We start from the raw sequence: 23,801 nt of genomic DNA on the forward strand, positions 1-23,801 counted from the left end.
AAGCATAGCGCACAAGTTTTTTTTCCTTTAAAGTCCTTTGACCCCCAATTGACCCTCAACCTTTCCGGTGTGGGCTCTTTGGCACCCACACTCAAATTAGTTTGAGACCACTGATCTAGGTGAACAAAGTTTGTAATTAAATTTGCACCAATAACTTTTAATTCATGATATTAAACAGATAGCACCAATTAGAAACCTGATTGGTATAATCAAACACCACTAAATAAAAGCGAAATAGAGAAAACACTTTGAGGGCTTGCCTTGTTTTTCTTGGTCGCCGAAATGCATCCAACTTCGACGCACCCGCGTGCATTTTGTTTTTCTTATCATACCAGCAAGCTAACTTTTGCGCACCTCCACGCTTCCCACGCACTCCAAGACACTACACTGATTATCGATTTCGCTGAAGTTTTTAATTTAACCCAAAGTTTATTTTTGCTAACCAAGTCTTATCATGTAAAAATCTGATAACGAATTATTCGAAGCACCATATACCTCACCAAATTGGATCTGGCCAGTGACAAATACGGCATCGATCGTTCTTGCTTGCGGCGCACAGTTTCACCGGAAAGTTTAACCATGTTCCGTGAAACACCCGGTGGATATTTCTCAGTAAGTTAGAATTTTTTTACGGATACCCGGAATCATTTTTATATTTTCTGAAATGCTGTATAAACTTCCACACGGGTACATAAAATTTGCATCAGTTGGGTAATTTCTGATTACATTAGGCTTCTGTACTTAACACGAATTTTGGTTTTCAAAATACTTGCATTGAAATGTAAGGCAAAGAAATAGGAGACAAAACTTCAGTTTCTTGATAAATTTATATTTATTTATATTTTGCATAAAAACTAGCTCTCGCTTATCGAACACGAAAATGACGCGTATTTACAAGGTGTAAAAAAATATGTGACGCTTCATGCTTCAGAGGTATGACCTTTTTCACTTCAAAAATAAGACGAAACTTTTTTTAATGGCACTTGATAGCGATAGTCCTCGCATTACCCACGTACCCAACGTACAACAACGCGCAGCGCCATGCAGCGCCATCTTCCGATATGATAATCACCTATCACGTTATAGGACAATGCTGCGTTGATGCGTACACCAAAGCAGTCTTCTTATCTTGGGTGACCAGCGGGCAAGATTAAATTAAATTAAACACTAGACCTATAGCACTTCACGAGAAATGACCGTTGCAGGTCTGGACGTGCGGTGAACATTAGTGAATTGACGCTGAAGCGAGATCAACTCTCCCTCTCTCTATACATATACATGCAGTGGTGGACAGCGCCAGCTCCAGATTTGCACATCTTTGGTGTGTCTAACCTCGACATAAATCGTCGTCACAAGTCCTATCATATACAAAGGCGCAGTAAATGCCATAAAAATAGTGGCGGGAAGATGGGCAGCCGCCGTCGCTGTGGCCTCGAACCTCCCCCGGGACTCTTCTGGTCCACGGACGTCCGCGGAGCGCTTCGGTGGCGGCCGGAGTTGAAGACATGGCGCCCTGGGCGCTGACTTCTCCTTTGGCAGAGTCACGCTTCTTGGGTCTGTCGCCGCTGGTGGTGGCGGGAAGCGCAATAAAGATGGCGGCGCAGTCTCCGGTCTGGCTAGTGCCTGTGATGGCCGTCAGAGCGCGGCATGGGTCGTGGGTGGAAGGTGGAGCACCGCGTCGTGTATGGTCGGAAACACGATCGGCGTCGGAAACATCTCCAGAATGTCCGATCGTAGAAGCACCTTGTACGTGGGCACTGCAGGAGAAGAACAAAGTCCAGGGTTATTAGTTTTCATGTAACAATGCATTTACACCTCTTATCTTTCTCGAGCAATCAATAAAACTACAATTAAAAAAAATGGTTCTGAAGAGAGTAAGTGTGCGCAGATGAGATGATAAAAACACCGCACAAGCAAACAAGGTCAGAAAGAGAGAAACGGCAGATGGGTGCATTTGACTCCGTGGTTCTTTCTGTTAATTTATTTTATATTGTGTTGTATCTTTAGAACACTTCTTGGCGTGGTGGATTTCCTTGCACTGATTTGTAAGTGCGACAGCACATAATATGTTAATAATCAAAATGTCACGGCATCCGTACTGCGGCAAAAGATGCATATTTGTTTTTAGTTTTTATCCAAGAGTGCGCCTAAAATAAAGTGTTATCACAGCTGCTCCAACGCCTAGTGACATGAGGTAAACATTGCGTAAAAACTAGAGCACGGAATTCCTTGGTGGGAATACAAATCATCTGAAATCAGTATCTGAATCGGAAAGGCCCACAACTCCAACATGACTAATAAAAAATATTCTTGGGAAACAAATGAACTAGCAAGCAGATAATAGCTGTGTTTAACATGTGTGTTGGATGAGCAGTACAACCGCTAGCCTGAGATCTTTAACGTGCACCACGCAGTAGTGATACACGACCGCACGCCGGTACGATGCTCATCCAGATCGAAACGGGCAAGGGTGGGGCTCGAACCCAGGATCCCTGGGTTCTGCAGCGCGAGCTATCGCTACACGCACGTCGAGCTGGGTGTGCGCATTAGCCCACTCGGCCACCGATCCTCTACAGCGTGTGACTCGTCGCAACTTTAATGGCTGACCAACTACACGCTGTATTAATATCCCCACAACCCAATTTTGTGTTGGATTGAGGAAAGGCAGCAACACGCACACACACCAAACAAAAAAAAAAAAAGATAATTGAGACCTCGTAATCGTTGAAGTGCGACTTTTCGTAGCTAGGGTATGTTCTAATGCACGGTTTATCAGCGTCGTGCACGAGTAGCACCGACAAGCAACTTATCATGGCGAGCCTTAGCGACTGACTACTTCCTACAAAACGTACTCTTCAATTGCCGTACTTGAGCGTGTCATTTAGCCTATACTCCCAGCAATCCTTCATTTATCATCTACCACTGGCGTCAATGCTGCAGCAGAAGCAAACACAGCTGGCGGTAAATACGAAATATATTAGGTTATGTTGTAGGCTTACCCGAACAACATGCGAAGTATACCACCACCTTTGTGTCCCGCAACTCTTTTAGTATCTGAAACGGTACAAAGTACATTTTGAGAAAATCTTTAAATACACTCTCTGTGCCACACAAGAAGGCAACCTGCAACATTTCGCTTGGCTTATGAAAGTTGCAACGTATGGCCCAAAGCGGAAAACATTATCCGGATATCCCTACAGAGAAGCAAGTATCAGCACCCGTTCTCAGAGAATTGGTACTGCATCCGTGTGAGTTAGAACAAAATATTTTACGTACACGATTCAACTACTTTTCTACATTCACAAATCACGGAAGAGTTGCACAAGAGGAAACTAGAAAAAGGACGGAACGACACTACCCGAATCATTACAAAGAACTTTAAGACGGAGAAAATATACTTATTTTTTGTTACAAACGAGAAAGAAAACGGATGTCGCAAAGCACTTCCCGCAGCTTTTACTATTTCATAACAGCGCCGCAATTGACTGTATGCCGCACGTACGACGTCAAAACTGGGATATCGCAAGTAAGACGGCACGTGACGCAGGTAATACCCCTCACATAAACAGCTGAATGAACAGTGTAATTTAAATTGAAACATTTTTAATTATTGAATAATTTCCGTAACCTACCGCTTAACTAAATAAATTAAAACTAAGAGCACATGTTCGAACATGCTTCACATATTTTGATTTATGAAGGGTACTATTCTGTTAAATCATTCTTTAGCGCTAGCGAAGGCAATATTTTCTGGTGTTGTAGAACGGCTATGTAGTTAACCGAACAGCCGAACACTTTTATTCCAACGTTACATCAGTCCATGAAAACGAAGAGGGCTTTGAGGATGCACTGAATAGAAGGTGCGCTGACCTCTTTGAGTGTTTCAATGCCGGAGGAGTCGATGTAGACGCACGCTGAGCAGTCTAAGATGACCGCCGCGATAGAGTCTTCGTCAGCTGCGTTGTACTTTCCCTGGTGCTCCAGCAGACTACTCGTTTCCCTGAAACGACACAGCAAGAAACAATTAGTCAAGAAACACAACTAGACATTTTCATTCAACACTTTTATAAAACGTAAAAAAGAAAAAGCACTCGTATTTTAATGCAAAGCATTTACAATTTACAGCGATAGCGTGCTAGTATCGTACAAAAGTCGCAGCAGGCTTAGCGCAATCATTAACAAAATTTGTGCGTAACTTTCTTTTATTAATGCGAATATTGTATTTATTGTGAAGTTGTCTCTTATTGATAGCAACTCCTCCGTTGTTTTTGAAAAACTCGTCCATAACGTGAGCCATGCGTAAGAACGAGAGACAGAGCATTGTGTTTAACTCAATTCTATCCATGACAATGTGTTAGTTAGCAGGATATTTGTATAAATGGGGTCCATGTGAAGGAACCGCGACTGAATAAGATGTCTTAAATCGGTAGCTGGAAAAAAATAATATTTGTCCTGCATTTGACTGACATGTTTGGGCACCGCGATCTCGAGTTCGGAACGTCTTATAATTTAGGACCGACCGCAACCGACGCCAAGATCAGATGGAGCCAAACATATAGCGTCAAAAGTGCCACGTCACGGCGGTCGTTGCCTTTGTGGGTTTGCTGTCTCCGGGTAATCCTATATCACGCAGAAAAGCGCAGGATGACGGCTTAGGCGCGATTGGTTTTAATGGTGATACCAAACGCACAAAGAAGATGAGCGCCGTGACGATGCACTTTTCTCGCTGCTTGATTGGTTCCGTAGGATTGTGAAGTCAGATGCAGTCGGAACTTAAAAAGTGAAGTAGAAGCCGCACTGCGCGCGCGTTCGTTTGGCCATAGAACTGTTTTCGGGGATCCATATACAACTTCAATGTTACATGGGTCACGTCTGTGACCGAGACAATCCTTCTCGATCTAAAAACCTTCCTCGTGTGACTCAATCTTACGGAGACGTTTAATGACGTACGGAGTTAGGATGGTCGTTTGAACTCACGGTTTCCTTTTGCTGTCGGGACAAACACAACGTGATATTACTCGTGTGCCAGCCGTCATCGTCGCATTATCTCGGAAACACGGCATTATTCCTACTAATCTTTTTGGGTGAGAACTTACTCTTTCGCAATGGTAAACATCACTAAACGCACGCAAATCAAGAGCCCCGGGAGGCGTTTCGAAGGAACTCGCGGTTTGTGTGAGCGTCATAGTTGGCGTTGCTTCTGAATGCAAATACATACCAGACAAATCAGTGCTTCTTTTATCTTTAGTTTATTTATATATTTAAAAAAAACTTTTTTAGAGAGGATTACAAAACAATCTGTGCGTAGGCATTAAAAGTGCAGATGGCGTCGGGAACAAGAAAACAAAGAACTCTACAACCAGAGACGTTTCCGAGTCTACCTTTCACGCACGGCCAAACGACTGGCAACTGAAGCCTTTTGTACAAAATTTCAATTAACTGTTTAGCGCCGCACATACAGTAAGCGAACTTGATTCTGGACAAAAGGTGACCACACTGGTGACCGAAATAATCATAATCTTAATTGGGTTGTGTGTGTGTTTATACGGCCTAGAACTTGGTCTGCCTCACAGGGGCAACGAGTCTCCCAGCTGTAGATAAAAAATTTAGCCAGTGCGGTTCAACCGCTAGCCTGGGGTCTTTAACGTGCATCACGCAGTAGTGATACACGACCGCACGCCGGTACGATGCTCATCCAGATCGAAACGGGCAGAGGTGGGGCTCGAACCCAGGATCCCTGGGTTCTGCAGCGTGAGTATCAATTTCTTTGATACTATACAGTGCGCAAGGCGGATTTGACTGCCTTGGCATGGTAGGCATTAGGCATAGTCGTTTCTTTTTAGCTCTGTTACAATAAAAGTGGACGGGAGCCGATATGCGTAAAGCTGAACTAACTTTACGCTATAATAAAGTTCAGCAGTTTACAGCATCTTCTGGTCCTATACAGTGACTAAGGTACCCTATTTTTTGTACCTTTTTAGAGTTTCACCAGTTGGGTGAGCGGAATTAGCCGCTCCATGAAATCACGCGAGGTTCAGAGAGTGACAGCCGATTCGGCGGTGAAACGTTAGCACCAATGTGTGCATGGACATGACGATTGGGGAAACTCAATTTTCAAGGATTCGGAACTCAAACTCACTCGCTCTTTCCGATGATCGATTCCATGAGGGTGTTCTTGAAGACGTCGCGGTTTGCAAAGTAGAGTGCTGAGCTGAAGTGGAAGATCTTGACTCGCGGAATTTCTTGGGCCTGCGCCGGAAAAGGTATTAAAATAAGGATTTGATTCGGTATACGCGTCTCGTAGCGTGGGTAGATTGAGCACACTCTTAGGGCATGCAGTCTCCATACTGTTTATTGTTTTTAACCTCTTTAGGTGTTTGGTGGGCGTACGAGAAGCAGTAGTCAAACACAAAACCGACAGAAAAGGCCAGCCTTTAATGTTGCTCGTTCTTGTTTTTCTTTTGTAAATTGTATAAAAAATATATGTTAGACTAACACGCACAGCTGTCTTTTTTATGTTTATCTACTTTGATATTGTTTTAAAGGAATGGCGGGCAATATAACACTTAGTTATCAAGAAGCGACGTAATTGTTACATATTTTATAGCCCAGTGACAATTTATTTTGCAATTGCTTTAATTGTTGCACTAAACACTGCATTTATTCGAAATAAAAGAAATTTAAAAAAAATAATGAGAGCAATCCAGGCCATTAAGTTTTATTTAGTTCGTCATTTAAGTGTAAAAGACGTAATATCATAAAACATTTTCTATCCTATAAAAATAGTTTACGCTTGAACATGTGTGAAAGTAAAATAAAGTCAAATTCCGAAGGGCAATAAGCTGTCAGTATTATGTGTATCGGTTTTCGGTATGCAGTATGGACGATAACGCACACTCGAAAATGTTTTGAAAACGTTATAGGGCCAAATGGTCGACCTTCGCTGAAGTTGGGATTTTACTTGCCTTCTTATAACGCTTGACGTCCAAATAGATGTCGGTGTCAGGAACATTACCGAGGAATGATACATAAGGCCTGTTGAAAGAGTCACAAGTTAGCCAAATTACTAACAGCGTAAAATAATAAAAAATAGCATAAAAAACTCAAAAGAAAAAAATGGAGAATTGAAAAACGAAATTCAGTAAAAAAAAAAAAAAAACCTTTGTTTTTTCTAATTTTCTAATTTGATGTTGTGCCCGGATGAATTCGGAAAGCACACTTACACGAGCGTTCTCAGGATGACGGTAACGACGGAAAAACCAATTCCGGCGCCGATTCCGATGTCGATGTCAAGTACCACGACAGAGGTGAAGGTGATCATCCACGTCAGCTGGCCAAGAGAAGAATAAACGGAAGAAACGTCGATAACTTGATTGGGGTCGTGTGCACCTTCCCATCCTTCCAACAGCTCATCGGCAGTTCAGACAACTACGTACGACATGCGACCACTTATTTTCCTTGCGTCATATTATATGAAATAAAATATTACTCGTTTGTCGCATATCGCGTAGATGCAGCGCTTTCAAAAACGTTTGTTTAAAATCGGATCTATCTCAGATGACATATCTAGCTTTGGCTTTACGGATACTAAGAACAACAAAAATGAGCCACGCTTCGGAGAAATTACACATGATCCATCTTGGTGCCTAAAATAATGTTTGCCAATTTTTTTAATCTTCAACCGAAATCGCAGGAAACGCTGTTCCGTCCTCTGGAGATTTTAAAACATTCCGAAGTCGAGCAAGGCAAAATCAACCGAGGTTCTCGCCACCCTGTCTAAAGCTAAAAAAAAGTGAAGTTTCAAATTGTAAAAATCGCAAATTGCACTCGCTCTGCACTAAACACTAACATGGTCGCGCATACAAAAAAATCGGGGGCTGCTTAAGCGTGGTTTACTTAATTGCTGTAACGAATACTATGTAGCGCGTTCAACGCTGAGGACGGAAGAGAGGTGCGACCGACTCCGAGTCAATAGGTGAAAACGTTCCGTTTAGATTGTTTGAGCCATCGCGCACATGACAACAAGTAACTTGGTTTTTTTCGTAGGGCGCCGAGACTCGACTGTTGGGCCACTACAGTCATAACTTTCAATTCTCTTGACGTTCTTAAAGTGCTGCGTGTTCGACAAAAAATACAAAAGAAGGAAAGCAGTCCGCCTCTTACAGCGTCCAGTCGGGACACCTTCCACGTGTTGACGCAATCCCTGACTTGGAACAGCATGCCCTTTAGCGCAACGATGATGACGGCGGACAGAATGCACTGTTGGGGGCAAAAATATACGAGATGAGAATGGCGCAACAAAATCCACAACCCAAAACACACAAAAAAAAAAGTAGCGCGTCTAAAAATCTGCAGCTTACGCTTGGTAACGTCCTGAAGAGCGGCCCGGCAGCAAGTATGATGACAATCACAATTGCAGACGAAATAACGGCTGCGAGCTAGGGAGGAGAAAAAAGAAAAGACATTTTAATGGTATACACACTGTTCAATACTTTATGAATTATTTTTTTCGCCTGACTATTTAGTTTCTTTCGTTATAAGCTTACATGTTTCATCGCTTATGATTGGATTTAGTTTAATTTCTATGTTCCAAGGCAGACATCAATGTAGATCGTTTCAGTTTATACACTTCATCACGCGCAAGGTTGCCTCTATTGAATATCGAGCAGTCTAAAGTTGGAAGTCAGAAAATGGCCTGAAGATCTAACTTCAAAGGTTTGAGCTTTCTGGACATTTTCGAACACTGACACTGCTGGGTTTAGTCTTTTTTTTTTTTTTTTCTAGCAGTGTTATACGGTGAAAATGCAAGGAACGTCTAGGCTTAATTTTTATTTCCCCCTTGTGTTTAAGTTGGTACGAAATTCTGTAGCTGAAAAACACGTGAAAAGTTAAGGATTAACTATTGTTGGCACACACCACACGACGGAATCGCAGTCGTTTAAGTTATAAAAAAATACCTAAAATGTGTTATTTATGATCACCTCATGATGCAACAACTTGGACACAAGCTGTTTTCGTATTACCATGTGTAAAGGCACGTTAACACCATCAAGTCGCAGCTGTCGCGCGACAACTTTTATCGCAAAAGCGACAGTCGTGAAAGGGACAGGTTTGAAGCAGTCGCTTCCAAACCGAATTTCGGGACTTGTCGCCGAGTCGCCCGGCGGCTGAACCAATACGCGGCGCTTCGGACGTAAAGAAAGGTGCGCCTCGCGTTTGTTTACATCCGGCACGCCTAACTTCTTTGGGAGACGCAGCAACCAACATGTGTGCTCATAGCCTCGGTTCGCGGTACCGGCCGTGGATACAGAGCCACGGAGGCCTCTGCGACCATCTCTGGTGAGCGCTTTTAAAGAATGCCCATTGCTTTATAAGCGAAGAACCCCGATTTCAACGAGTGCCTGAAAAAGAACTCGGTCTGGCACCAAATCCGTGTTACTCCTTGACAGGTGCGTACTGCGATGAGGTAGCTCAATCGAACGCACGCCGGTGTAGCGATTTCACTTCTTTGTACGGTTCCGAAGGACTCCGGTCAACATAACGAGTCTTTTTCACGTGGCAATGACGACGCATGTGTAGCTACGAGACAACGAAAGTGGAAAAGTTGCGAAACGCGAACCCAAGCTGTGGCGGGGTGCACTGAATCAACGGCGGCCCCAGAGAGCTTCCGAAGCTGTTCCAAAATTTACACGTTCTTACTCCAGGGTAACGCTTTTGTAACTTTTCGTTCGGAAACATACCCGCGTTCAGCGTTTTTCTATGTCTGTGTTGTCACGCGACACGACCCACTGGAGTAAATAGGATCCATTTGGGTAAGGTTCGGAACACAGCCCGAGAAGCGACTCGCCGATTGCGACTCACCAATCGTCCTCTGTTTGAACGTCGGTAGTCGCTTGTCACCAATCGCTGTCGCGACTGTCGCGAGTCACCAGTGTGAACGCGCCTGAAGGCTGAACCGCATGTAAGCGGTTTCGCGATCGACGAGATCACTGAAGCGGCAGCGACGAGAGTCACCAACGAGCGGCGGAGATTTCTCACTGTCACTCGTCGCGTCGCTCGGTTTTTCCATTTCTAGAAAACGTCGCTCATCGCCTTGGTCGCCCTCTCCCGTCGCTTTCATGTGGTTTGCCTCCTCGCGCGCTTGACAGCGAAGCGGGCCGCCGTCGCTTATCTATTTGCTCGCCAGTTCGCTTACATATGGTTTATACTTTAAGAGCACATTCACGTCAGTATACACATTAATAACGTCTTCACTACCGCCGTCCGAATTCGTGTAGATTATCGGCTGTGTCATAACCTTTTTAGTGAAGTAGTTATCACAGTACAGAATCTCTGTCCATTTATGTGCATATCGCATTTATTTTTCCCGGTTAAAATTTCTGGTTTCCAACTCGAACTGCATGACGCATTCACGAACTGATTTTCCGGCATTAGTGATTATTCAAAACCAAATCCTCAGTATCACTTCTTAGTCCCCGGCCAAGAATGGTGATACTGGTTGCAAAAGTGCGAGTTTTTGTAACCATATTAAAACATTTTTGCGTTCCTATGTACATATATGGTGTCAGCATTAGTTTTATTATCCTCATTTGTATTTTGCACTGCGCGAATGTGCCGAAGTTTTTATGCCCTTTGATTTATGCTTGAATATTATTCGTGTTCACAATTTTTACGTAACGTAATAATTACCTAAGTACTAAATTTCAAATAGAAGTAGTATATGTACTCATCTAACTTAGGCTTTTTCAGTGCTTTCTCTAACGTTTATTTCTGTGTTTAAATTCTTACCTAGGTTTATACATTTAGGTTGTCGTTTATAATTACCATTCTTCTTCCCGGATCTCGAAACTGCGACAGATGCCTAATTCGGCCCCTTACCAAAAAAAAGTTTGAGACCCCTGCTCTAAATCGAGACTTTAAACCGGGAAAATTGCTACGAACGATGCAGATCTCTCCGACATGGAGGATTCGAAGTGCACTATTTTCGCTCAGGGCGTAGCTGGTGTTTCCGGTGATGAAAATGACCATGAAGACTCCGAACATGGTTAAAATGAACACAAAACCTCCAATGAGCCGGAAAAGAAAACCCGCTGTTCTTGAACAAGAACAAAACATATTAGGAAAGTTCATATTCTATTATTTTGTGTGATATAATATAGTTTTTTTTTTTTGTTTTTTTTTTAGGGAAAAGACATGACACGGAAAGAAGATTCTCTAAAGCCAAGTCATCAAGACCCGCTGTCTCCTCATCAATATTTTCTAAAGTCTTCTACGGGAAGCTTTTGGAAGAATGCCATGGAGAGAGAAACTTGTACAGTGCATTGAAGCGCAAATATCCCCCAGTAAAAACCAGCAACATCGGCGTGATGAAGCTTGCAGGAATATACCTGTTCATGGCTGTAATGATTTGAGCTAAACTCAGGCACGTTAACGGCTGCCAGTCTGAGCTAGAAGTAAATATCCCAGAGACCTGGAATCATGGCCTAATCGAAGCGTCCAAGCTGAACACCCAAAAGGCAACTTTGGTCATTATCCAAAATGTGCTAGACTTAACAATTACATGTGGCACAGAAACACAAACTACAATACAAAAACTAGAGTAAAATGAATTAAATGTAAGTATTTCTTTACCTACAAGTAAAGAAGTGTTTTTGTAACGTTTGCAACCTTCAGAACTAATGTCCGAATTCATTGGACAGCTCTGTTTGCCCTGAAAAAATCAAACTAGATAGATAACTATTCTTACTAACACTGTCGACGAGATTTCTAATAAAATATGTTAGCTAGTTGTCACTTTTCTTACCTGAAGAGGCTATAGAAGCGGAAGTTCGCGGTGCATTCACTGCACTTGATTGACTTATAGCCCTATAAACCAGACGCAGCAAAGTGCTAAATGCTGTGACGTAGCACTTTTAGCTTTTTTTTGATGGCCTTATCTACCCTCAGCGTCGGCTACGATCTAGCTTCAGGTAAAACGAAGTATAATTGTAGCTAATTTACGAGGGTGCAGTGACCTACTAGAACAGACTAGAGACCAAACTAGTTTCTTGTCTAATCAGTATTCACCTGGTTGCTCAATCCGTATTCAACAACAAACCCATCAAGCCGACCCGCGATAAATGTGCGATGATCTTGAAAAAGTTAAACTGTTGCAAAGGGAAATGCAGGACGGGGCTCCCGGACTTACCTGTGTCTGGCCCCCTGCTTTTTCCTGGACGGAGCTTCTGGAGAGGGAGACGGCGCACGGGTAGCAGCCAAAAAAGGAAGTGATTACATTCGCGGCTCCGAGGGCGTTCAGCTCCTGGGAAGAAATTTCGACAATTAGGCCAGATAATTGGGACTGTCCGAAATTCGGGGAAAATGTTGTTGAGTTCCGCAATAAAGCATGAACGACGTGTAAGCGATTTTAAAGAGCGACAGACCAGACGACGGCGATGGACGACGAGATTTGCCGTCATCCCCGTCTGTCGCCCGTCGCTTTGCTCGTTTTCAGATTTCAACAAGAAAAAGAAAAAAATCGCTTGCTTTCACGCGTTGCTTGGATGTGACTCATGCGATGAGCCAATAGAATGAAACGTTTCGTGACATCACTATCGTTGTGCGCGTGCATGGTACCTTTACGGCTATGTGTACTTTGTTTATTATCGCCGCCAATAACAAACAATTTGAGAAATGCCTTATTTAATAAGAGGAGCGAGAAAGATTACTGTGAGACATGGCCCATTTTTAGTAAACAGAATCCAGAACGCGATGCGTGGCGCCGCATCGCAGAGACGCTCGGATCCACGTGTGAGCGAAATTGAAAATGGTCGCATGTGAACGTCTGCCACATGATTAGAAGCAAATACCTTTAACTGTGCTTGTATTATTTCACCAAATTTCGCCTAAACGTTAAAAAATACTGTTAGCGCAGTTCCTCCAACGTTATCTTTTGTATACATTCAGGTTTGAGGTTGAGACACTAACACGCGAGCAACAGTGGAAAGTAGTCCCGTCGCTGCTCCTCATCGCGACCTGCGCCGCTTGTATGTGGTTTCGATGGACCTAGCGGCAGTGGGTCCTGTTGCGTCGCTTTGTCACTTGCAAGAATCGCGCATATGCATTTCGTACGTACTGCAATAACATAAATGCACTATTTATTTTACTTAAAAATTGATAGTGACCTTTATCCCCAAAGCCCTACGATGCGCGGAATGAAGTATTAAGAAGCAGTTGTTAAAATCTCTTTAGGAAACATTGAACGTCACATGACGTTATTGTTCCAAGTCGTGGTGTTACGTCATATTGGGTATATGAAAGAAGAAAATATTTCTGGGAAGGAGGGCTTCCGTTATAAGGGATTTCATGGTTTAAAACTGGCAAGAGCACTACTACCAAGAGTGTTTCCAATGATAGTTTTACTTGTCGCTTAAGCGCATAATCTTCTGCTAGCACGCGCAAGTCCATATTTTATCCGAAATAAAATAAACAAAATTATATTTCGAAGTCTAAAACTAATTTTTGGCACCAAGTTTACGCCCAAATATTTCCTTTTTGCCGGTTAGTAACCATCAAAATTAAGCGCGGAACAATTTGGCATGTTTCTATGTCTGCATGATTTATTGATTATTTTCTCGGGCAACGCCTTTCAATCTTTATCAACTTTTAGTGGAACTGTAAGTTTGATTCGTGTTAAATAACGTCGCACGGTTTAATAGTGTTTTTATACTAACCTGGTTGGGGTCAATTTGGTATCTGTGCCTCTTGGCAAAGAGCTTGGCCATAGAGAGAGCGATGGTGAAAGACACGATGGCTATCACAAAGCCGTCCAGAATCAATCTGACCATTAGGTCCACCCTTGGAACTTCCGGAACTGGAAGTCTGGAAAAAAATAAATTCAACTCTTTTCGCACTTATTCGTATTAGAGATTAATATATTATTAGCGCGGTACAAAACTATTCAAAATGAAATATCTCAATATAAAGCAAGCCTATATGTTTTCACTCTGAACCTTGAATTTATAGCGAACTGGTTTGCTGCAGTTTTGTCATCCTCAAAACAAAGTTGATAAAATGACAAAACGTACTCCGTACAGTTTCTGAGAGGTACAAGAGATGGCAAAGCCATACTGATAAAGCTAAACAAATAAAGCAATTGAGCTAGTGACGGTTTACAATGAAGACTCGGGATAGAAGCAAAACTAAATTAACAGAACGGTCAACGTGCGTGCAACTATTCTGTATTCTCAGTTTTGATATAACTCCTACAATCATGTTATTGATCAAGCAAAACCAAAATTCCCAGAGTTGTAAAAAAAAAAAAAAAAGTCCATTTAGAATAACCAAGCGGTTTAATTCCTATTCTTAAAACCATTAGAAAAAATTCCTGTTATTGAATTAAGATAAAGAAATTATGTAAAACAGTAATCCAGAGTCACTAAATGCAACGCCAGCGTAGCACTGGCCTTCGTCACGTTTGATAAAGCTGAACTTACCCGGTAGGAACATATCCCATCACTTTGACGCCGTAAACGTGATTAAAATCACAAAAATAGCTTATTGCAGTCGCGGCAATAATCTGAAAAGGGAGAGATGTAACATGAAAAATTCGCCTATAACGATATTTCCAAGCTGCCATGGTGCCACGCTGCCAGATTTAAACTTCAAAATGGAAGAATGGACTAGGGCCGTTAGGGATAACCAGTGTTGTACATGTTCCTAAAAAGAAAAAAAAATGAAGGAAAGCTTGTTTCTTTTGATTTTTGAAACGCGTTCCCTTTACACGTTTCATATATATAAAAAAAAAATCTCGTTGCCGTTACAGTTGAAAAAAAATGGAACGTATCGTAACATATACGTTACATTTGCATTTTGCTAATTACAATATTTAGTTAGATCGAGGACAGTTTTCTTTTTTTTTTTATCGATCCCTTCAAATGGCAACATGCGAATTTGAATGTCCGGACGGAAGGGAACCAGGAGAAGAAAACAAACGCAAGCAGGGTTTCATTTGTTGATGCGCAAACTGCAGACAATGCACAAACTGCATTTTGGCATTCAAGGCCAACGTACACTTCGCGCTTTCCTATTTTTCTTGCTCCTTACTTTTCTCTATACTGTGCAATCTTCAACTTCCCTAACACGGTTGTTCTTGCAGCTTAGGAGAGGAGGGCGCTAAGAGGATTATTTTCCCTGTAGAAGACCGAGTTTGTACGTCTGCCTTTAAGGTCAAACCTGTACGACAGCTTCAAACTTGTAGGAACATTTCGCAAATTCTCTTTTCTCTCTATATGCCGTGTGGGACATTAGGCACGAGGCACTGAACATAAATATGCCGGGTGTTTTATAGGTTTTACAGGTTTTTTCTTTAAAAAAAAGTCCTGCTATGCGATCTCAGCACGTGAGTTAATTACTTGGCCAGGGGAACCTAATAGAGGGAGATAATCGTCATGAGAAGTCGGATAATAAAGCAAACTCTGTTAATTAACTTTTTATGCAGTGAAAATAAACATAGTTCCAACTAAAGACCACCAAAGAAAAGGAATTAAGTTAAAAAATTGAGCCATGAAAGGATCTTACAACAATGAGATCGATGGGCACAGGCATCTTCAGCTTGGCCTTGTAGCGGGCGTTGATGCCCTCATGGACGGCGAAGCAGGCGACCATGGCCGTCACTGAAATGGCCAACGTGACCAGGTTCGTCTTCCCCAGATTCTGGACTACGTCACGCACAATCTTGAAGTAACAAACGGGGAAGGCACCAACGCGTGTTAGTAACCAGGCACATGCAATCACGGAAAGCACAAAAAAGAAACCAAAGAAACAACGCGAGCTGAACGCAATGGCTGTCGCCAACTGACTCATTCACGGCTACTACTACACGCTTGTTAAGATGGAAGCTTCGTCGAGCTGGCAATGCATAGCAGTAACAGCGCAAAAAGACAAGGACAAAAAAGAAAGATACACACAGAAGAAACAATGACGCTGACCATGTTATTGTTTCTTGCAAAGACGTCGAAGAACCGTATGAGCTGTATACAGCTCATACGGTTCTTCTAAGTCTTTGCAAAAAAATAATACCATAATACAAATGAAGAAAAGAAGACGAAGGAAGTATTAGCAGCGTTATTGCTGCTTATAATGATATAGACGTTTGCAAGCCTAGGCGCCGCCATCTTGCTGTCAGTGCGTGTAGATCAAGGAAGTTCAATACCCCCGGAGCCGCCATGACTTCATGCTCAGCGGTGTTGGAAGAACTCAATCCCAGACATCCTTGAGCACTGACGCTGCTCTTAGTCTGCTCGCCTCTCGGTCGGCTCGGACGGCTACGTTAGGCCTGAGCTTACGTTACTAGATTACCTTAGCTGTGGAACTTCCGAGGTCCAAAGACATTGTGAGGTCCGAAGATGCACACCTCAAAATGTCTTTGGACCTGGGAAGTTGCACAACTAAGGTGGAACTTCCTAGCATTAAACACATCCATGCCATAAAAGACTCCAACCATAGCCCTGAAAAAGTGTCTCACGTTTCGAAGTCTGCTTGGTTTCTTCCACGGGTGACTATCTCACACGGAGAAAAGAAAACGCTGGGCGTCATCTACCAGATTCCGGCGCGCGTTCCGCGCCACCCACAAGAGCAAAGCAACGGTCTTTTCAGAACGAATCCACCAGCACAAAAACGACGTGCGAAAATTCGAAAGCGAGCGCAGAGCGTTGTCAAACATTGCAAGACCCTCGATCATCGAATTGACTTCGCGAACGCACGAGTAATCGACACCGAACATTATTTTTTGGAGAAGACGTTCCCTGGAATCGTGGCACATCCAACACCAGAAGATCTAAACAGGTCCCTGTGACCCTTGCCATTTCTATACGCTCAGGGCCTACACCACCTGACAAAGACAATAATGAACCTCTTTCGTAAAAAAGGATTGTTCATGACAGACGAAAAAGACGAGAGAGACTGCGATTTCGTCACCCCGAAGAAGTAACCAAACAGGTTTAGAAACGCTGGGACACTTTTTCGAGGCTTCGGTTGTAGGGTGTAATTCTTATTACTATGGCTCCACCCAGCCTGTCAGATTTCTGTCGAAGGTTTCTACGTTCTGGTACTTACATAGATACACTTGAAAATTCCCGGATACGACTTGATGCTGATATCGAAGAGGGATTTCAGTTGAGAAACGACCACTTGAACAGCGGCGCCAGTCGTGAATCCCGAGACCATGGGTTCAGACATGAAGATAGAAAGAATGCCCAAGTGCAACATTCCCATCAAGAGCTGGAAAGTAAAACGAAGCATTGAATATGGAGATTTTTGTGGTTCGCCCTTTCACTGCAAATAAAACGAGTGATTCGTTTCTTAAATGTAATGTGGTAACGAGTTTATTTAGTTTGCTCTCTTAAATTTACCAGCTGGCTGACAATTGCTAAATGTTGTTCACATCTCCAGGTCACTCTTTAGCCTCCACAGTGAAAGCTATCAAAGGTGTATATTTTTTTAAGGTGCATCATCATTATTTCTGGGAAAAAGAACGAAAGAAAAGAAAATGAAAAACGTTTACAAATCTCTGCAAGGCGAAACTAGAGCGAAGCTTTCGAGGAGGAGGAGGGGAGAGTACGGAAGGGAGGGTATGCTCCTCCTCCTCCGTATCCTCCCTCCTCGTCGTCCTACCCTACACCCCGACCCTAATCCTCCCTATCCTCCCCTCCTCCTTCCCCCACCTCCTCCCCCTCATCCTGCCGCTGAATTTGTTCATGGGGGACGTGACACGAAGTCGTGGTATCATTTTCCCCGCTAAATTTAGCGGGGAAACTGAGATGGTGTGTAGGTCTCGTTACGTCAATTTCCCCGTTAAAGTTAGCGGGAAAATTTACCACTAAGTTTAGCAGGAAAACTTCCCGATAATTTTAGCGGAAACATTTCCCCGCAAAACTTTAGCAGAAAAATTTTCCCGCTAAGTTTAGTGGAAACATTTTCCCGCTAAAATTAGCGGAAAATTTTCCCTGCTAACTTTAGAGGGGAAAAATCCAATAATTCAACGTGAGGTTACGCCGACGCCGCTCAACCTGGAAATGGGAGCTTAGGAGCTGCGCTCTGAAACACGTAGAAAACAAAGATGCAGAAACGACGAGTGTAAGCCACGCTTTGCGTATCGACACTATTGCTACCTGCTAGAGCCCTAGTCTCCATGCTTAATTCTGACGCGGCAATTTCTAGGATTGTTATGTGAAGGTTTGTTCCATTATTCGTTTATTCCAAGATATGTATTATGCTGTACTTCCTGAAGATATTTCGTGTCACGTGTATTGAAGGATATACGCATGCGATCATCGATATGCTAGCAATCTCAAGGTTCCTAGCGCACCACCACCCTTTCAACAAACCTGCCACAGGGCTAACTTGCGAAGTGCATAATGCCAAGGAGGCGCTAAAGCTTACGCATATGGATGAATATGTCATAGTACCTGAATGACGCCGACGACAATTGCCAAGGCAGCCAGAACTTCCATGCTCGTGGGAACAATGTCGTCGCTCCCTTCTGCCAGTCTGGCTTGCTCAGTGCTGTTAAGGGTGGCACCGTCCTCTTTCGGTCCCGTGACGCTTATGAGAGCAGACGCCGAGAGAAGACTAACCACTGCGAACGTTCCTGGAAAAGAAACAGGAGTATGTTAAACGTTTACCAGCATCCTTCAATGACCCCTGAAAACCCCAACATCAATATCTCTTTTAATGTGTCGACGACTTAAGTGGAGCGTCATATCCCCCAAAAAATTTCACTGCCAGAAACAAACATTTAAGCGTGCAATGTAGACTGTCAAAAATACGCGTCCTCCTCCCCCAAACTGGCTGCTTCCTCGTTTTACAGCGAAGCTGTATATGACTCACAGGTAAAACTCCTGGAAACTTTTCAAGTCATTAACATCTCGAAAAAAACTCTTTAAGCGATTGAACAACACCATCTAGAATAATCAAATCCTCCGCATGGTCCCCTTTCCCTTCATGAAACGTGATCACAGTCGGAGCGCGCTAACTCGGCTATTAGGCCCGAGTAGGACCTTCGAGGCGCTGATTGGACACGAGCCCCGGCCGAACATTGACGCGGCGCTCGTGCCCAATCCGAGGCCTCGTTCGATCTGACAGTGATGACGGTGCGGAGGCCTTCTGCTTACCTGTGTGGTGTTGAATTGAAGCAAAAAGTGCACACCACGTGTACAACACACAGCACAGCATTTGTTTCAATGAATAGCAAACACAAAACAAGCATCCGAACCAGATAATTGGTGACAAGGCGCTCCTGATAATAACGCAAAGCACGTAGCGCTCACCGCATACGTTAAGTGGTGAAGATTACTTTTGCGCAAGCTGCCGTGGCGACGGCACCTTGCAACGTGGGGCGTGACGTCACTAGCCTTTCGTATTATAAGACCCTTTTGCTGTTTACAAACATGTAATACCGCCAATTGCGTCCAAGCGACTTCCGGTCGCGTCTTTGCAATCCTGTGGAGCTCGTTTATGTCACCGGTGCTAGAAAAAATAAATGCTACACGGACAACAACCTTTGGAAATTTAACGAAGGCCTTCGGCTGTACAGTTTAATGTCTTGGAGGAATCAAGTTTGTATTCCACGAATATTCGAACATTTTTAGTAGATCTCGCGCTTCTTCGTGCTCTTGGTGTTCACCTGGACTCCTGAAGAATTGGTAACGTTTCATCGACATTTCAAGTGGCAGTGTTGAGGTGGGCTTTGTTTATTGTTTTGATGAACCGGAAGTTCTCTGGGGCGTCAAAGACTAGAGTGCCGCCTGGCAGCTTTTGCCATGAAAAGGGTCTATATAAAACGCATAGTAACCCTGAGACGTAGAAAAATAAAAAAAAAACGGACAAAACAACGAAGTCTCTAACACAGCTTGAAATTTATTTAACAACCATCGTCTTATATACATCTCACAGACCTCCATCACAATTCAAAAGACCTCCTCGCCCACTTCACAGCCTAACCTAACCGTCAACCTATACCGACAAACCCACAGAAAAGCGAACTCGCCCGAAACACAAAGGGACACAAACTCGAAAAGGGAATACAAGAACTTCCGCCGCACCTAATTTTTCGGTCAGTTTTTTTTTTTTTTTTTTTTTTTATTATTTTGCTACGTTTCAGGATTACTATGGATATCATTCACCAGCTCGCCTGCGTTTTTTACCTTTCTTCACTATATAAAACGTTTTGTTACAGTGCATTTACTTTTCTTTCGTCAATCATTTGGTATAGTAGTGGGCAATCGTTGCAGGCGGTACCATAGTTTCGCCAGCCGACCACCTTTACAGTGGGGATTGGCGCCCCGACATTTTTGTTTTGCGATGATCTAGTAAGCGAAGGCATTTTTTCACAACTTTAAAGGTTTAGAAAGTTGCATGTATGAAACAATTGAGAATAACATCCATCAAACATAAGTTTTACGACTATTGCAAGCTCACTGTGCAGCAGGCTTCTAAATATAGAGTTTTAATTAGTAGATCGTTTCGATACCTATATACAATACGGCACCCGATAAGAATACGATCCATGCGCAAAGGCGTCACCAGAGGATCGGGTATCGTTATCGGAGCCATCGTAACGATCTACTAAAACACCATAATGTAAAAACTCAGAGCCCACGTTAGATACGAGAAAACGACTTTCTTCTATTGATTGTTATTTTTTTTTTTTTTTTGCTACTCTCAACATGATGACTCTCGACCGCTGTGCAGAGAGGGCGTTCAGAGAAATCGGGACGATTTGAAAGTCGGCGACGGTTTGAATAAGTTTTTTTTATTATTATTTATTTGTTGTTTTAGATAATCGTTTTTATCTTTAAAATAGCAACGGGCGAGAGATCTAGAAGCTTGGGTTATCTTTCGCGTTACTCACCGAAGTCCGCAAGACGTCGTTTTTCTTTTTACTTTTTCAAAATACGTTATAGAACCGCTAACTATATACACGCTTTGCGGCGGCTGCCCTTCATCTAGTATTGTTTTTCTTATTCAGTTTCCTCCAGTTATTTATATTTTAGATTCTTCTGCGTCCTTCTCCCAAGTATTAGCCTTTGTGGAGGGTCGTCAACGTCCGCTTCAGTGGCTCGGCATTTCGGTAAGGCAAGAGAAGGTCAGCAAAGGCGGCTGTATCTGGCGCCTGCGTAAATCGTCTGCACGCTCGGTTAGCCGGATGGCAGATTCGTGTGCTCATAATAGTCGGGATGGATAAACCAGAAAAAATGCAAATTCAACCAAAATTTCGGTTTAAACCCAAATAAAAAATAAAAAAAACAACAGAGCGCTCTATTGTGCCATCACGTCATTGATTCGAAGAGAAGTTTCAATGCTGTTTTTTTTTTTTAATTATCCTTTTTCTCTTTAATTACATCATTCCTAAGATAAACAATTTTGGAATTATGTTTAGAAATAATCACTTCCAGTCGTTTTCTACAATGAAATCAATATCGAAGTTGGTACTGTCAGTGGCCCTTTATTATACCAAGGAGGCTAAATAAGCAAGTCGAAATTTGCTGTAAATTTACGCTACGCTGACAACTCGGTCTAGTAGCACCGATCGAAAAACAAAACCTGCTCAGAGTACCCAAATGATAACAAAACAGCCTGGTGAAAAGGGTGAGGCGCCCCGCCATTTTGATTCGAGGGAACATGGCAATGAGCCATTTTTCTATAGAAGAAAAATATTGGTTCTATTTTGAGGTAACGATATCTTCCGGCTGATCCTCTGAGTTCAGATTTCTTTTGTCAGTTTTTGACAAGAAAATATCCGCAACTTTGTAGTCAAAGGTTTCTTGAGTCCTGTTCTTGCGTTATAACTTTTCCAGCGAAAAAAGGCTCAAATAAAGTTCTGGCTGCTGAGGTACTGCAATGCTTCGACGATAAGGAACAAAAGTCCGGCAAGAGAGCTTGGACCAAAATTTTGTCTGCAGATGTTCAATTCCAAAGTAATACTTGTCCCCCGTGTCTCGTTCTCAGACCCATTGCTTCCGACACGGGCCTGGACTGTTAAAGATCTCGGAAGGGCAAAGCCGAAAGGATTGGTAAATAGCGGCCGAAATTTTGTTTAAAAAATGGCGATGCATTATACTGGATTACTGATGACTTCACAGCGTGTATATTTGCGGCCCGTGGAGAATAATTCCAGTAGGCGCAACACATTAACCGCGAAAGATAAGTATCTGGTTGACCAACTTACCGACAGAAACGTGCTTGGACGTCCCCATAAAAAAATAAACAATGGCAGGGAAGGCAGAAACGTAGAGGCCATTGATGGCTCCCGCGCCAGCTAACACTCCATAAGCTAAACCTGAAACACCCAAAACCAATCAGACTCGGTTAGTATCAGCAGAATAGAAAGCACGCTACCCGCTATCGCTCTTCAACAAATATTACCAGGAACTTTTCGTAGATCGTAAGCGGCGGATGGCGGGCCCTGCGAGCGCACAATCAAACCGTGCTCAACTTGATGGCGCGAGCTCCTGCTAGCGACGCAACGCTCGTAAGAACGATGTGCGAAGGGTCCCTATTCGGACGTTTTAGAGTAACGTACGAAATTTAAGCGCACGTTATCGCATGTTACGCAAGAGAGTTTTAAAGTAGCGTTTCTCCAACGTGAAGCAAAACCCAAGCATCTTGCGCTAATGTGCGGGAGGCTGTAAAGTAACAATATTTTTTTTTTTTCACCACGAAGATGAAAAGAACACAGGTTTTCGGCCCAGAGTAGCATTTCAAACTTCTCTAAATATGCAAAAGCGACGCGTGGGGTCGACCGGTCGTGCCCACTGGCGTCGCTTCGGCGAAAAAAGTCTCGTATACTGACATTAAAAAAAAAAAAAAATTGTGCGTCGCAAGTTGCTGACGACCGTCGCCCAACTTGCTGGATGTTCTAAAAGATGCAACAAGGTGGATCCTCGGGATTCGGGATGCCTCCGAGGTCGCGCTCACGACGGCCACGGTCCTGGGGGTCGCCTCTTTCTAAGTGAGCCTGTCTTGGCTTTAGGGAAATTTTACCGCATAAAGAATCCTGTTTGGAGCAACGCAAAAACGTTTCTGCGTACGCACGAAGTTTCCGAAAAATAGGGTACGCAAAAATAGTGCCTGGCAAGACGCTGTTAGCGATCGGCGCATGCGCAGTGGCGTCGGCGCTATTTTTTCTGAACGCCAAGCTTTTGCTTACGCTATTCCAGAACAATCTTCATTAACTTTCGAACCTTGACGCAAATTTGAGTGATAGTAGTCATAAAAAAATCTCCTGGTTTGAAATTTTGTCAAATACGGTCCAGGGGCGATAGCACTTGTTTTTCTATGGTAAATTGAAGTCGTGCGAGCTGAGTTCACACGACATGGTCACGTGACAAGATGTCACTGTACCACGTGACCTGACATCGCATGACGTCTAGTAACGTGACATTAATTTCCCCGCTAAATTGACGGCATGACGTCACGTGACCACGTCACGTTATCTTCTGGGGTCACGTGACGTCCGAGGGTCACATGACGTGACTGCAGAATTTTCTCGCTAAATTTAGCCAGCAGATTTAGCAAATTTTGTCTCCAATGGGGTGAGAGTCATAACTGATTCACAAAAAAAAAAAGAACAAACACGCACGCGAAAAAAAAAAGAAGAAAACAGTCGCATTGAATTGGCCTTTATTAACCATCGAGGTCTCGAGGGCTCATTTATTTCGCGAAGGATATGCAAAGCAATAACTAGAAAGAAACCTATCCAGATCTAGCCGGTGTTTAAAAAAGAACCGCAATATTTGGGATATCTCCTACTTAGGCTGACA

The 23,801-nt window shown here is 43.1% G+C and overlaps 1 protein-coding gene across 1 annotated transcript in view; it reads right to left on the bottom strand.

Annotated features, from left to right (window-relative positions):
* Nucleotides 1-808: 808 nt before the first annotated feature.
* The window catches only part of LOC8030401 (solute carrier family 26 member 6), a 180,864-nt gene continuing 157,871 nt past the window's right edge, over nucleotides 809-23,801 (bottom strand). The window contains exons 5-19 of the mRNA XM_042291908.1: nucleotides 22,208-22,318; nucleotides 18,447-18,628; nucleotides 17,095-17,259; nucleotides 15,559-15,714; nucleotides 14,475-14,557; nucleotides 13,713-13,860; nucleotides 12,188-12,301; nucleotides 8,361-8,438; nucleotides 8,164-8,259; nucleotides 7,224-7,330; nucleotides 6,966-7,035; nucleotides 6,140-6,249; nucleotides 3,871-4,000; nucleotides 3,000-3,054; nucleotides 809-1,757 (exon numbers count right to left, since the gene is read on the bottom strand). Of these exons, the coding sequence (XP_042147842.1) occupies nucleotides 1,636-1,757; nucleotides 3,000-3,054; nucleotides 3,871-4,000; nucleotides 6,140-6,249; nucleotides 6,966-7,035; nucleotides 7,224-7,330; nucleotides 8,164-8,259; nucleotides 8,361-8,438; nucleotides 12,188-12,301; nucleotides 13,713-13,860; nucleotides 14,475-14,557; nucleotides 15,559-15,714; nucleotides 17,095-17,259; nucleotides 18,447-18,628; nucleotides 22,208-22,318 (1,727 nt within the window). The 3' untranslated portion in view covers nucleotides 809-1,635. The remainder of the gene's footprint in view (nucleotides 1,758-2,999; nucleotides 3,055-3,870; nucleotides 4,001-6,139; nucleotides 6,250-6,965; nucleotides 7,036-7,223; nucleotides 7,331-8,163; nucleotides 8,260-8,360; nucleotides 8,439-12,187; nucleotides 12,302-13,712; nucleotides 13,861-14,474; nucleotides 14,558-15,558; nucleotides 15,715-17,094; nucleotides 17,260-18,446; nucleotides 18,629-22,207; nucleotides 22,319-23,801) is intronic.

This window comes from Ixodes scapularis, unplaced genomic scaffold (genome assembly GCF_016920785.2).
Source record: "Ixodes scapularis isolate PalLabHiFi unplaced genomic scaffold, ASM1692078v2 PGA_scaffold2__306_contigs__length_199485367, whole genome shotgun sequence".
NCBI classification, from domain to species: Eukaryota; Metazoa; Arthropoda; class Arachnida; order Ixodida; family Ixodidae; genus Ixodes; species Ixodes scapularis.